Source organism: Budorcas taxicolor, chromosome 14, assembly GCF_023091745.1.
Source record: "Budorcas taxicolor isolate Tak-1 chromosome 14, Takin1.1, whole genome shotgun sequence".
In the NCBI taxonomy this organism is placed as follows: Eukaryota; Metazoa; Chordata; class Mammalia; order Artiodactyla; family Bovidae; genus Budorcas; species Budorcas taxicolor.
The window spans coordinates 53342308-53357363 of record NC_068923.1 but is presented as its reverse complement, the minus strand read 5'-3'; the positions used below and the strand labels follow the sequence as shown (position 1 = coordinate 53357363).

Sequence of the window (15056 nt, the reverse complement as noted above, 5' to 3'; positions counted from 1 at the left end):
AAAAACAAACCATGTGTACCTGCTCGTGACAGAATTTATTGTCCTCTGTAGGCTTTGATCTTTTTGTTGACACATCCTCTTCTTTTGCCAGCAGGAGTGGCTGGGTTCCCCCTGCCACACTGACTTTTAGCTCCTTTTCTGGTGTGATTACTCCTGATTCCCCAAAAGAGAATAGAACATCTCAATCTTAAAAGACTGACAATATCAAAATCAGAAAAATGATGTCTTTTGCATAGCTCTAAGTCCACTGAATCACTGAAAGGAGGGGCAAGCACTTGTAAATGATGCTAATCTCAAAAGGCAAAAACACTTCTTTTTGTTCATTGACCAAGTGGACTTTATAAATGTATTTTAAAATGTACTTCTGTCTCCTGTTTAGATAACCCTCGGTGACCATGAAAGATTCATCAATGACACATGCCCTCTGCTGTCTCAATATACCTTTATCACATTAAAGCAAATCTATTCCCATTCACAAATGCTAACTTAGAAAATAATTATTTTTGGAACTGTTTCATTACCTTTTTTTTCTTTTTTCTAAAATTCTGGGACACTAAAAACACATCAAAATTCTGAGAAGGGCTGACCAGTTATAATTCACAAATGAAATCAATGCTTTTATGTGGTGAATATAGGATTTTAAAATTATACATTATGTATCCACTGCTGCTTTTTTGTGATTTATCCTTGGCTTTAGATGTTTCAGCAGTTGGCTGTGCATATGACATTGTAGTCCAAATCAAAAAGACAGTTGTTTTATGAGGTTAATCCAGAATATTTGGTGTTAAAGATGGTTTAAAATTTTGCCAAGATGAGCAATGTAATGTATAGAAGCCTCACACACATCAAAAGATAGAGTGTGATTCTAATTTCCCAATCTAACAGAAAATTCTTTCCAGCATCAATTTTCCCGATAATCTCCTCTGTGAGGCTGGATATTACAGCGACATTGGGTAGGCATGTCACATACATCTCACGACAAACACAAAACCTCATTTACCAGCCATTCCAATCTCATCATAGCACGGCATCATCTGACCTTTTTTCTGCTGTTTATTATGAGTATTTCTAATTTTAACTTTCAATTTTCACCATCTTCCAGTCAATTTGCAACTAAATTATTTCCAGGGTGAGGACACTATCACTGGACAACTGGGTGCAAATACATCTTGAAATGCAATGAAGCTAAACCATTGATTGCTATCAGACCCCGCGTAAATATAGAGTCTAGGCGTAATCTGATTGTATGCTGTGCATGAAGATTTATCTTGATTTTTTTTTCCCCAATCCACATACGGTTCATATAAATGAACAAATTACACTTTATTGCAAAATAACCCAGTTTTAATTTAAAAATAAGGTCAAGGATGTTATGAAAACAACATAAAAATGAACCCCAAAATAGATTCTTTTTCTCTCCTGGATGGAGATGCATGTTTTATACCATATAAATAATTTTAGGAATTTTGAATTCTAAAAGAAATTTGAAAGTAAGTCTGACTCTAAGGAGACCAAAATTAAAATAGAATTTAAATGACATAATGACAATAATGTTATTCCAGTGAGGTCTGTGAAAGGTATAGAATTAGTGCTACAATTTCATACAAATTGCACTGAGACTTATTTCTATTGATAGATATACAAACACTAGATTTTATTTGAATTGGTACATTTGTCTTATATATACAGATATATTAGAGAAACTTAGATTCTTTCTAGATATTTGAAAATATAATTTACTATAGTTACATTTGAATGATTTAAATCAGAGATAAACTAAAGAATTTTATCACACTGATTAAACAACATCCAAATATTTCATATCCAAAGATATCTCAAAACCAAGAATGTTTATTTTATAATTAATCCAGGTATCAAAATATTTTTTCTTCTAAAAGGAAAATTCTCAAAGCAGAATCTATTTTGTGCTATTGTTTTAAAAGTATTAAAAACAAATACAAGAAAACAATGTGATATATAAGGCTGGCAAATAAAACGGACTGCTTAAAGTGATAGATTAAGTTGTATAAAATGATTGTCATTTAAATCAGTGAGTGTCTATCAGTTGCTTTTTTCCTGTGAGACTGGAAAATTTTTCTTTTAAAATTCCCTAATAATGAGGAAGAATATGCTTCCTTAAGAAAATAATACTATGTCATATTCCCTTATCATTCTTTTGTGTACATGGTAGAATGTGACATGATCAAGTAATAGGTTGGTCCAATTCCATATGCTATCAAAGACTGTCACACAGAAGGTAAAAGGGAATTTCCATAATTCTTGTTGCTTGCAGGCTTTAGGAATATCAGAAAGAATAAACTTTCTGGAAACTTCTAAATCTATTAAATATATAGCTATGAATTACAGCTTATTTTTATAAGCATATATCTTCTAATGTTAGTACTATAAAGGATCAAAAAACTGATTTCAAGGCTTAAAACATTTTACTAAGACTGTACATTGGTGTAAGTATTTGATATAATTAATCCATATTATTTTAATGTATATTCATTATCAAGAATATAATTGCTTTTGAATTTAGGGACATTTATGCTGCCTCAAGAAAAGAGTTAAGTTTTATGGTCACTATTTCATAACCATTGTGGTAACTGCTGGATATAGTATTCTACCCTATATATATGTCAACTTCAATATTTTTTGGCTAATTAAGTTAATTAAACCATGATCTTAATGTAAGCTAGGGGCTCCCTAAAGACCATTTTATTTTAAATTGAGAAGTTATAAAATCTAGACCCTCAAACTCTAGCTAGGCACCTCAGAAATACATGCTACTGATAAGCAGCAGCAGCAGAGAATGTTAAGATGCAAGAGTATATGACAAAAACAGACTCTTGAAGCTAAAACAGGTCATCATGATTATCTGCAAAAATGAGGGACCTTATATTTTATGCATGTATGCCTTTTCTACAAAAAGGGGTACCACCTTAGGTATTTACTGCCTCCCTGGTGAATTATAGGATATCAAATCTGGAGTCTTTTTCTGAATTGTTTTATTCTAGAAATATATTAAATAAAGGCTAATTACTTTTAGGAAGGTTTTAAGTTTTCTGACTACTCATAGTTTACGTCTTCAACTTTACTTGAAATGAACACTGTTTTGTTACCAAAATTTTGAAATGAGATCATAATTCATTTTGTGTTATTAAGGCCATCACAATGTCTTCAAAAAACAATGTCATTTTAATGTACTTTTAACTAAAAAAAATGAAGTCTAATTTCAAATAAATACTGCCAAATAGATGAGTCGATGATTATCTGTCAGTTATGGGGTTATTTAATTTGCATGAGATTGCTAATACAAAAATGACATAATTCATTTCAATTCAGATGCCACCTACTTAATAAATTTTCAATCCCTAAAATACAGAAGGTTGTAAAATGGTTTATGTTCATAACAACTAAGGAAAATCCAATAACATATATGTATTCAAAGCAAATCTTAAAAAAAAATACAGCAAAATCCTGGGTTATTGCTTATGAATCAATGTATTTATAAAGTTTGAATACTGTAAAACTTGGATATAACACTAGATGTTATTCAACTCCAAATAAGCCTAAGACTGGTACAGTATTCTTTCTAATGAGACTAGAATGAAAGGATAATTTTAATTGCAGTAATGAAGGTTAATTTCCATCTTTCCTCATGTTTACTCCGTTATTAAAAAGCGGTCCCCTTAGCCATGGCAGAGACATATTACATTTTCAATGCAAATGTATTAATCTGGATAAACTCTATATTAATTCTTGTAGTACACAGAGCTATAATTTGGATTATAATTAATCTAAAGTGGCACTAGATTTAAATGACAATATAAATGAGGCATTAGGAGGCTTTTCTATTATGAATGAATATTCAACAAATATAACTTGCATATTGCCAAGTCTCATTTTGAAAGCTCCCGTCCTAGAGATTAATGTCAGCAACAAAGTACAACAGCTTATACAAACACCTTCTTCCTAACATGTGTTAATTCCTTCCTGTCTAAAAAATTCTGTGTTAAAGTGAGGTCATACTGTTTTCCCATCTAGCACATTCAGATAGTGATTAATGTATAAATTTGCCAGGATTTTTGACATTTATAATTGACATCAGGAAGAAAACCAATATACACATAAGTGGATAATCATTAGAAATACTTACAAGGAAAAAAAAATCCATGTAATAATTTTTTTCACCTAATCAGATTCAACATAGAAAGCAGAAAACTTTGTTAAAAGTTCAGGTGAGAATGGGCACCCCTGTCTTGTTCCTGGTCTTAGAAGAAATGCTTTGTGTTTTTCACCATTGAGAATAACGTTTGCTTTGGGTTTCTCATATGTGTATGCCTATGGCTGATTCATGTTGATCTATGGCAGAAACCGACACAACATTGTAAAGCAGTTATCCTCCAATTAAAAATAATAAATAAAAATGTACCAAGGGGGTTAAAAATGTTCATGTGAATTGTCAACAGTAAGAACTGTCAATGTTTGGGACATTTCAAAGCTAAACATTCGCATTTCAGTAATTCCTTTGAGTTGGGTAAAGTACATTTTTATCCCTATAGATGTAGTTGGAGAGGCATTTCTATAGGGCTAAAAATGTGTCTTAGAAAACTATCATTATCTAATGGTCTGTATCTTCTCACATGCCTGAGTCCTGATGAGATGGTACAATGAGATGTCCAAGAAAGCATAATAATTCATCAGGCCATTAGGGAGTGATTGAGCCCATTATTTATGTAGACCAGTAAACCAAGCTGATGGAGATAGAGCCCTTGTATCTGTGGTATGTTCCAAGCAAGACTCCTTACTCATTGATGAGATTGGAGCCATTTTCAAGAGGTTCCCACAACTCATTCTTTACAAGGTATTAGTTACTGAAAACCAAGCACAATGTCACATTCCTAAGCATTACGTGAATACTCAACACCAATGGGCTGTGTGTTTGACACATTCTTCTGAATGTGTTGGGTTAGGGGTGGAACATACCCTGCAGTCTCTTTTGGTGAAACTGTGAGAAAATCATTACTGAAGGCAGGGAGAATCATGGCCTTCCTGAAGTAGTCAAGCAGCTAGCTTTCATGAGATCCTCCTAGACCTAAGCTGACTCCCTTGCTATTTCCAGTTCTTTTCAAATGAAGTTTAGATGGCACTGCCCGTGACCTTATCTGATCACAAGGTATTTCAAATACCTTGTCAGTAACCCCAGGAGCTATATTATTATACAGCTAGGGGATTTTTTTTTGGGGGGGTACATTCTTTAGGCTCAAAACCAACCTTAGATCCTCTTTGTTAAAATCAAATTAGAATCATATGCTAGCCACTACATGCTAGATGCAAATTTAAATGGTACCTTTTCACTGGATTTTGGAGAAAAATTCAGCATGGAAGGGTATGGGGTGGGTAGCAGGGAGGCGCTTCAAATAATTTGCAAAGGGAATGGCAAATTTAGATTTGCAAAGACTGAATTACAAATGCAGGGTAATTCAGGTTTAAATAAACTTGCACGAGAAAATGGCATTTTTTGCACAACTCAATGTCTTCATAGCAAAAACAAGCTTCTTTAGATGCGGCTGTCACTGGAATTCCAGGAAAAGATAGATGACTACCTGAAACTAATAGGCTTGAACCCGTTTCAGCACTTCTTCTGCTTCAATGAGTCCAACATAATAAAACTAGGTATAGCGTGCAGCAAAAGTAGCCAATGTAATATTCATTGCAACCATAGATTTCCATCTCATACATACAAAGCATGGATGAAGTCATATATTTGCCAAATCAAACACAGAAAAAGCCTTAGGTATCCACACCAGATGCTGGCCTAGGGTTTGTTTGTGCACAAGTAAATGTCATGACACGAAGGTTTGTTTTCAAAGACAGTAGCTTTCATTACTGGGATTTGTCTATTCTAGAAGATCAAAATTACCCAGCACCTAATCCCTTCTCAATGATATTTCCTCTTCTTAGGCTGAATCATCTGTAAACTTTTTCACTGGATTTTGTTTGAAATGCCTCAAATAGATGCCCTTAAAAAGGGCAAATTCCTGAGTGTAAGTTGTAAAAAAAAAAAAAAAAAACAGAAAGCAAGGAAAAATAACATTTATTTTTAGGGTTACGTGGTTTAGGGAGGGAGGGGGGTGCATATGATTGAATGAAAAAATTCAAGTGATATCTAATCCCATGCTTATGAAAAATTAATATGCCATCAGAGGAATCACAAGTATAGCTAAGATTAATGAAAGGCGCTTAAAAAATTACAAGCACACAAACTGATTTGATTAAAAAATAATCTCGCTGGTCGTCCTGCAATATTCTTCAACTTATCCACATCTATTCTGTCAGATGGTTATGATTAAAAATAGGTCAATGGGAGGCTACTGATAGAAATCACATGCAAAATGCACATGCAGTGAATAGTAGTGGGAATGTTCAGACAGTTTAAAATGAATAAAGGCTTTTGATAAGCTGGGGGTGGGTCAGCAAAGGAAGGGTTGATCGCTGGGATGGGTCGGGGAGGGAAAGGTGAAAGATTCTAGCATCTTACCAGAGTCTTTATTAGAGTTTTTGCCTTCACTATTGTCTCTCTCACTTGTGTCTTTCTCATCCTCATCAGCCCCAGCTATAGGTTTAATGGCTCCTTCTGTCTCCTCACTCTGTTCTTCTGCTAAGAAACACACACCAGTCAGTAGGATGGAAAACCCCAGAAACACACACCTGAAAATAAACGACGTGACCATTTAAACACTTTGTTACTTAGGAATCATTCGCAGACATTCCTTCTCAAAAAAGAACATGAATTTATTCAAAAGTCACTATTAGAACCTGCTGGCTCTACCAATGCAGGGTTTGTTTTTTATCTCAAGCCACTTCTTTTATTTCCACGGAGAAAATGTGCCCGTACTAAATTAAAAGAAGTCTTCTCAAAGAAATGCGGTTTGAGCTAGAAAAGATTTAAAAATGAATGCGAGGCGATTTTGTAATTTCAATAGTAGAGCCTTCGAAACTACATGAACCCGCTTCTCCACGGACTTGAATAAACAGCAGAATGAAGCAAATTCTCAGAAAAATGTCTTCATAATATAATGTGATAATGATGGGTTAAATATAAGACAGGTGTTACTCTCAACTTTCAGTCTTTAGACCTCAGAGGAATCCTTTGGAATTTGTCAGAGTAAGATCACAAAACTTCAGTTATCCTGGGGTTTGTTTTTTTTTTTTCTATAGGGGGAGCTCTACAGAGTGTAGGACAGAAGAAGGTATACTTCTTCTATGACAACCACATCACCCCACACCTCATTCACGGGTTTCACACCAGCTAGATTACATGGAAATCCTCATAGTAACTCAACCCTATTTAATTATTCTGTAAATCTTAGCTATGCCGCTGCTGGTGGATTAATCTGTTTATGCAGTTAGCCTCTATGCTGGGTCGGTGTAGCACTAATCCGTGAAAGGCCCACTGTTCTCTTTCATCCTGCGATCATTTGTCTCTCACTGTGCTGATGTCACATTTTAATGAATTTTTAGCAATCTGAGTAATGCCAGATAACCAGACTTGCAACTCCCCACAGCATGGCGTGCTGTTTTCATTGCAGCACAAAAAATAAAAATCCTATTCCCCTGTTCAGGTAGGAATTACATAAATTAGGAGAAGAAGGTAAAATGGGATTTGAAGCACCAGGCTCCTCAATTTCATAAAATCTTTAATGACCATATAAATTAACCCTGGAAAGGCAAAAGGTCATTGACATCCATTTGCATACACTCTTCTATTTGCTTTTGATAAGCAGAGCTTTTATGCAGAGAACATGATACAATTAACCCTTCAAGAACCATACAAAATGCGACTCTGGACATTTTAAGTGTCAAGCATTAACTGAAAATTACACACTGCATAAAATTTTCATTGCAAATGCTATAGTGATTGAAAGGGGAAATCGTGGCCCTCTCCACACCCCATGTTTTTTTAATAATGTTCTGACAGCAGAATGAAATATCCACTGTCATATGTAGCAGCTGAGCACCAAAAAGAAAAAAAAAATTGCTATTTAGTGTTTCACTTGCCAGCCATGCTCTACCACTATGAGACCAGAAGACAACAGGATGGGGGTTGGTTCTGGGCTCAATGGCAGAAACTCCAAAGAAAGACTCCAAGTTTGAAAACAAGGATGTTTAAAACATGTGAAATCAGAGTTCGTTTCAACCGGAAGTCCTCAAAGGCACCATGCAAATCTACTGACTCCATAGATACACGTTGGTGTTGCACCAAAATGCAGGGGTGGTCTTCAGGGAGAGGTCAGTCATTGGAGGGTTCGGGAGTAACTTCCCTTTCAGGCAAATACACATGAAAATTGTACTTGAAGATGAATCAACCCTTCTCCTGGCCTGCTTTCACCCTTCAGTGATAAGAGGTGATCAAACCCAGGCCTCCTCCTTCCAGCAGGGGGCTAGGCTGGGTGGGGACCGTGGCCTGGCTCCGTTAGGGAGACTGAAATCATACCAGGATTAGGTGGTGTTCCCCCTTCTCCCCTCCCAAGTCCACACACGTGACTCGACCATCCAGTGTCAGGCCTGCAACCTACGCGACAGCCCGTGGCAATTCCTTCTCAAATTCGTCCCAGGGAAGGGGTGCGAGACTACTGGGAGCAGATTTACTAGACCTTTCCCCCCCAGGCTGGAAAACGAAGCATCAGAGTGCTACTGAGCGTCCTTATCTTGAGGGGACATAAAATGGTAAGGGCTAGCGCCACTCCTGTTCATAAAACATTGCGCGTCAGGAGAAGAAAACGAAAATTATGAAGGTAGGAAAAGAGAAACTCCAGTACCGTCTGCGTCTCATCAGACGGTTTCTGCAGGATCCTCTGGTATGTGTCTTAAGTGTGAGAGAAATTCCCAGACAAGTTCTTCTATACATCACGGTGGTGTCTGACCCCAGCCTGACCCTGGCAACAGTTTGAGAAATCTGAATGTGAACAAAGACTCTGTGTCAGCAGCGGGGAGAGATTGTGGGATAGACGCTCCCCATCAACTTAATCGCAAACAGCAGTTCTGAGGCCATAACTTTGCCCGGCTCCTCCAAGCCACAGCTCATAACCTCCAGGGTGGATTTGCCCGCACTCCCTCGGCTTCTGTGACTTCGGGCCCCCCTCCGCCTTTTCTGGTTCTTCCTTTGAAGTAGGCAGGCAATTAGCTCTAATGCTCCAGCAATTCAGACCTGTTTTGTGGTTTCCAAGGCGAAAGCTGTTTATTACAGGTAGGGCTCTTTGGAGCCATAGAACTTGGCGAATTTTTAATCAGGCAAAAAAGAATCAAAGAGTAACTTTTGTACGCCATAAAGTTTCCTCCAAGTCAGGAGAAAAAGGTCACTTTCGTTTTTCAGGAGAGTTTTCGAAATAAATTTGACATTCTCTTATAAATAGGCTTTACAGTCAAGAGTATTAGGGTGGAGAAACCACTTTCTCCTAGAAAACCTTGTAGGTTGGATTTGGGGTGAAGGGTAAGAGTTGGCTACATTCTCATTTTCAAGTACCACATTTCCTCAACTGTAAAATGCTGTAAAATGTAAGATGCTTACATTTTATGAAAAAAGGAAGAGAATTTTATGAAAAAAGGAAAAAAGTATACAGCATGAAATATATTAAAGGGATGTCTTAGAACTGAGGAAAATTACAGAAAATTCCAAAATAAAGATGCTAAAGCAGTTTTCATTTTCATCAATAAATTTCTTCAATATATTATATGTAATAATAATGAAAGTATAGCATTTCATAAAATAGTTATATTCACACTGTGTATATTTCAATTATTTTGCCTCATGGAAAACAGAGTGTTCATATGTTAAATTTTATGATATAATTCAAATGTGCATTAGGTCCAGTAGAACTTCCTGATTTTCAAATAAATGATAAAACATTTCAAAATAATAGGAAGAAGACAAAATAATATTATAGTCTTATAACAGTACAATTAACTTCCCTTTGCATTGTTATAGGGCTTCCCTGGTAGCTCAGCTGGTAAAGAATCTGCCTACAATGCAGGAGACCCCAAATCTGCTTCGTGCTGTCTCTATGATCTAAACACCAGTCAGTTTTGTTCCTATTGCTTTATTATACAATTGGGTTTGGGAACCCTCTGAGTCTTCTAAGGAAACCACCACATACTTTTTAAGCCCATGGTGTGGTGTTGGAGAAGACTCCTGAGAGTCCCTTGGACGGCAAGGAGATCCAACCAGTCCATTCTAAAGGAGATCAGCCCTGGGTGTTCTTTGGAAGGAATGATGCTAAACCTGAAACTCCAGTATTTTGGACACCTCATGCGAAGAGTTGACTCATTGGAAAATACTCTGGTGCTGGGAGGGATTGGAGGCAGGAGGAAAAGGGGACAACAGAGGATGCGATGGCTGGATGGCATCACCGACTCGATGGATGTGAGTTTGAGAGAACTCAGGGAGTTGGTGATGGACAGGGAGGCCTGGCGTGCTGCGATTCATGGGGTCGCAAAGAGTCAGAGACGACTGAGCAACTGAGCTGAACTGAACTGAAAGAGGAAGCGAAGGATAGCAACTGAAACATCTTTAGTTTTTCACGTGGAGCATCAATTCTAGACACTTGGCTTACAAGAATTCCTTCTTGTGCCCCTCTTTTGTCTCCCTGTTCAGCTCTACTCCCTCAAAATCTATCCTTTGTATGACCTACTTAAATCTGACTTCTCTATGCAACATCTTTCAGTGACTGCCATTAAATAAAGAAAAAGCTCAATCTTCTGAACAGGGCAAGAATAGCTAGTCTCTGTCTATCACTCCAGTCTCATCTTTCTTCACTTCCTACCTGGCACTTAACTTGAGAACAGTCTCAAATTTCAGGGCACCAGAATCACCTGGAAGACTGGTTAAATCACAGATCGCTGGGCTCTAGCCCTACAAATTCTGACTCTGGTAGTCAGAGAATTTACATCTCCAAGTTCCAGATGATGTTAATGCTCTTGGTCCAAGATCACATTTCATGAACACACAACAGTCATTGATGCCTACTTCCTTTCTATAAGAAACACTGTTCTGTTTCTTGTCTTTTCTAGAATGACTTTTCTTCACTGTATTTAACTCCCATCTTTTAAGTTTAGCTTGGCAAATGTCATTTTTATCATATATAAAAATGGAGCTAATGCTACTTACTTCATAGATTTGTTATAATGTATAAAAATTAGCACAGAGCTTAACCCAAAATAAGTATTTAAAATGCTACCTGTATTATTACTCTTAATTGCTTTTTATATTAGAGAGAAAGTGAAAGTGAAGTCACTCAGTCCCGTCCAACTCTTTACGACCCCATGGACTGTAGCCCACCAGGCTCCTCCATCCATGGAATTTTCCAGGCTAGAGTACTGGAGTGGGTCGCCATTTTCTTCTCCAAGGGATCTTCCTGACCCAGGGATTGAACTCAGGTCTCCTGCATTGCAGGCAGATGCTTTACCTTCTGACCACCAATTTAGTTATTTTTAATTGATTGATGATTGCTTTACAATAGTGGTTTGATTTCTGTCATGCATCAACATGAATTAACCATAGGTCTACATATGTCCCCCTTCTCTTTTAATTGCTTCTTTCTCCAAAAAGTCTTCCCTGAATGCTGAACTAAGATTAGTGTTTCTGGATAAATTTTTTTTTTTCTTTTTCTTGTGCATTAGTGTAAAACAAGTTAGCATATGGAAATCAGTATTACCTACTTCCCCTAATAGGTACACATTTACTGAAAACAGTGATTGCCTTATTTGTCAGTGTTCCAGAAGAACCAACCCCAGGGCTGGAATTACAGAAGGCAGGCAGAACTTGTTACCTGGAACACTGAGTTCCATTTAGGAAGCAAAATTGGGAAAAGAAAAAGAGGAATCTAAACTCTATTGCCTTCCTCTATTCGCATTCAATTAAACCTAAAAGAAGCATTTGTTTGGTTTTGGTCTGGTTTGAGTGGTTTTGTTTTGGTTTAAATTTTCTCTCTCTACTCAATCATGTTCATTATTCAACCATCGCTGGCCTGGCTCCACATCTATTGCTCTTCTCAAAGCCACTGATGACTTCCATGCTGTGAAATCCAATGGCCACTTTGCATCTTACTTGACTTTGCTCTAAAGATGTTAGTTACTACTCCTTTCTCCTTGAAAAACTCCCTTTCTTGAATTTCATTGACTCAGACTATTGTGATGCCATACCCCTCTGAAAGTTCTTTCTTATTCCACTTTGCTGGGGACTCCTCCATTAAAAATCTAAATATTGGAATGTCTCCAGCATTCGTCCTAAGTCCTGTTTTCTTATTCACAAAGAATGTTGGATTTGCGGAATCTTGAGAAATCTGTATGCAGGTCAGGAAGCAACAGTTAGAACTGGACATGGAACAACAGACTGGTTCCAAATAGGAAAAGGAGTACGTCAAGGCGGTATATTGTCACCCAGCTTATTTAACTTATATGCAGAGTACATCATGAGGAACGCTGGACTGGAAGAAACACAAGCTGGAATCAAGATTGCCGGGAGAAATAGCAATAACCTCAGATATGCAGATGACACCACCCTAATGGCAGAAAGTGAAGAGGAACTAAAAAGCCTCTTGATGAAAGTGAAAGTGGAGAGTGAAAAAGTTGGCTTAAAGCTCAACATTTAGAAAACGAAGATATGGCATCCGGTCCCATCACTTCATGGGAAATAGATGGAGAAACAGTGGAAACAGTGTCAGACTATTTTGGGGGGCTCCAAAAGCACTGCAGATGGTGATTGCAGCCATGAAATTAAAAAATGCTTACTCCTTAGAAAAAAAGTTATGACCAACCTAGATAGCATATTCAAAAGCAGAGACATTACTTTGCTGACTAAGGTCTGTCTAGTCAAGGCTATGGTTTTTCCTGTGGTCATGTATGGATGTGAGAGTTGGACTGTGAAGAAAGCTGAGCGCCGAAGAATTGATGCTTCTGAACTGTGGTGTTGGAGAAGACTCTTGAGAGTCCCTTGGACTGCAAGGAGATACAAACAGTCCATTCTGAAGGAGATCAGCCCTGGGATTTCTTTGGAAGGAATGATGCTAAAGCTGAAACTCCAGTACTTTGGCCACCTCATGCGAAGAGTTGACTCATTGGAAAAGACTCTGATGCTGGGAGGGACTGGGGGCAGGAGGTGAAGGGGACGACAGAGGATGAGATGGCTGGATGGCATCACGGACTCAATGGACGTGAGTCTGAGTGAACTCGGGGAGTTGGTGATGGACAGGGAGGCCTGGCGTGCTGCGATTCATGGGTCGCAAAGAGTCGGACACGACTGAGCGACTGAACTGACTAAACAGAACGATATCCCTAGATAACTTCATCCAGGTCCACTGGTTTAAATTTTGCACCTCCATTTGGATGTCTGAAAGGCATATCAAACTTAATATGTCAAATCAGCGCTCTTGATCACCTTTCAGTGCACTCTGTTTCTCCCCAGTCTCTACCATCTCAGTGAATGGTACCACCATTCACCAAAAGCAAGGCTCACCACTGACTTCTTTCTCCTTCTTATGTGCACACCAAGCTATCAGCAAGTCTTATTAATTCCAATTCCAGGATATCTTGTATACAGTAAATCCATCTATTTCTTTTCATTTTCATTGCCAGTACCGTTAACTGCTTACCTGTAGCTTGCAATGGTCTCATTACTGGGAAAGACTTGCTCTTGCTTCCCCACAATTTATTCAGCACACCTTAATAAAATCGAGCCATTCTACCGTTTGAGCCCTGCCATGGCTTCCTATTTTGTTTAAAATAACACAGGAACTCTCCACTGTGGTTATACTGATCAGGCCTCTGTTTACCTCTGTGACTTCACCTTACATTGCTCTCCTCTTCACTCATCTCTCTCCACACTACCCTTCTTTCTCTTCACAGAATATGACCGACCTCTTCCCTCTGTGTAATGTGTTTCCCCTAATTTGCTCCTTATCATTTTGTACTCAACTTACCTGTCATTCCCTTAGAGAATTTCTCTGATCACTGTTTCTAATATAGCACCTCACCAGTCAGACATGTGGAGGCCCCAGACTTAAGTGGGAATCACTGTCACCTGGAGGGCATGTTAAACTCTAGACTGCTGGGCCCCATCTTTAGTGCTTCTGATACAGTAAGTCTGGGATAGGGCCTAAGAATCTGCATTCTTTCCAGTTCCCATATTGTACTGATGCTGTCTGTAATGGGTCCACACTTTGAAAATCTCTGCTCTACTTCCTTCATCATATTTGTTGAAATTTGAAAATAACTAATTTATTTGTATAGAAATAACATCTAAAAGGGCTTCCCAGGTGGCCCTAGTGATAAAGAACTTGTCTGCCAATGCAGGAGACATAAGAGACTTGGGTTCCATCTCTGGGTTGGGAAGATCCCCTGGAGAAGGAAATGGCAACCCACTCCAGTATTCTTGCCTAGAGAATCTCATGGACAGAGGAGCCTAGAGGGCTACAAGTCCATCAGGTTGCAAAGAGTCAGACACGGCTGAAGTGATTTGGCACATACACATGAACCATCTAAAAATGAGAGAACTAATCAGCCTTATTCAAAACTTATGCCCAACAGTTCCTGGCAATTTTGAGTAAATTGATGATTCTGAGTTTTCCTACTTGGGGTAATGAGGACTATGGTATGATATAATCAATTAAGATCAAAGAGGAGAAGAAATGGTTTGCAGAGGAGAGCTCAATTTGGAATTTGTTATATTTGATTTCTTTGTAGAACATCTCCATGAAACTATCCAGAAGGCATGGGAGTATCTAAATATAAAGCTTCTCAGAAAGGTTGAAGATATAAATTTTGATGTCTTTGTTTATAAAACAAATATGTTGACAGGTAGTGATCTCTTTTTAGTTTGATATGTTTCTGATAGTTTTGATTTTTGCCCTATTATTTTCAACCTAGTCATTAATGCAATTTTTTTTTTGGCTTGAACTGAGGAAGATAAACTGAGTTTATGCTAATTTATTTTAAATATATTCTCTGGTTTTCTATGGAAAAGTAACATAAGATGAAAAATAAATAATGATTTA

At 37.7% G+C, this 15056-nt stretch overlaps 1 protein-coding gene across 1 annotated transcript in view; it reads right to left on the bottom strand.

Annotated features, from left to right (window-relative positions):
- The window catches only part of ZFHX4 (zinc finger homeobox 4), a 185555-nt gene that overhangs the window by 18593 nt on the left and 151906 nt on the right, over window positions 1–15056 (bottom strand). Inside the window, exons 5-6 of the mRNA XM_052651776.1 lie at window positions 6548–6667; window positions 20–153 (exon numbers count right to left, since the gene is read on the bottom strand). Coding sequence (XP_052507736.1) covers window positions 20–153; window positions 6548–6667 — 254 coding nt within the window. The remainder of the gene's footprint in view (window positions 1–19; window positions 154–6547; window positions 6668–15056) is intronic.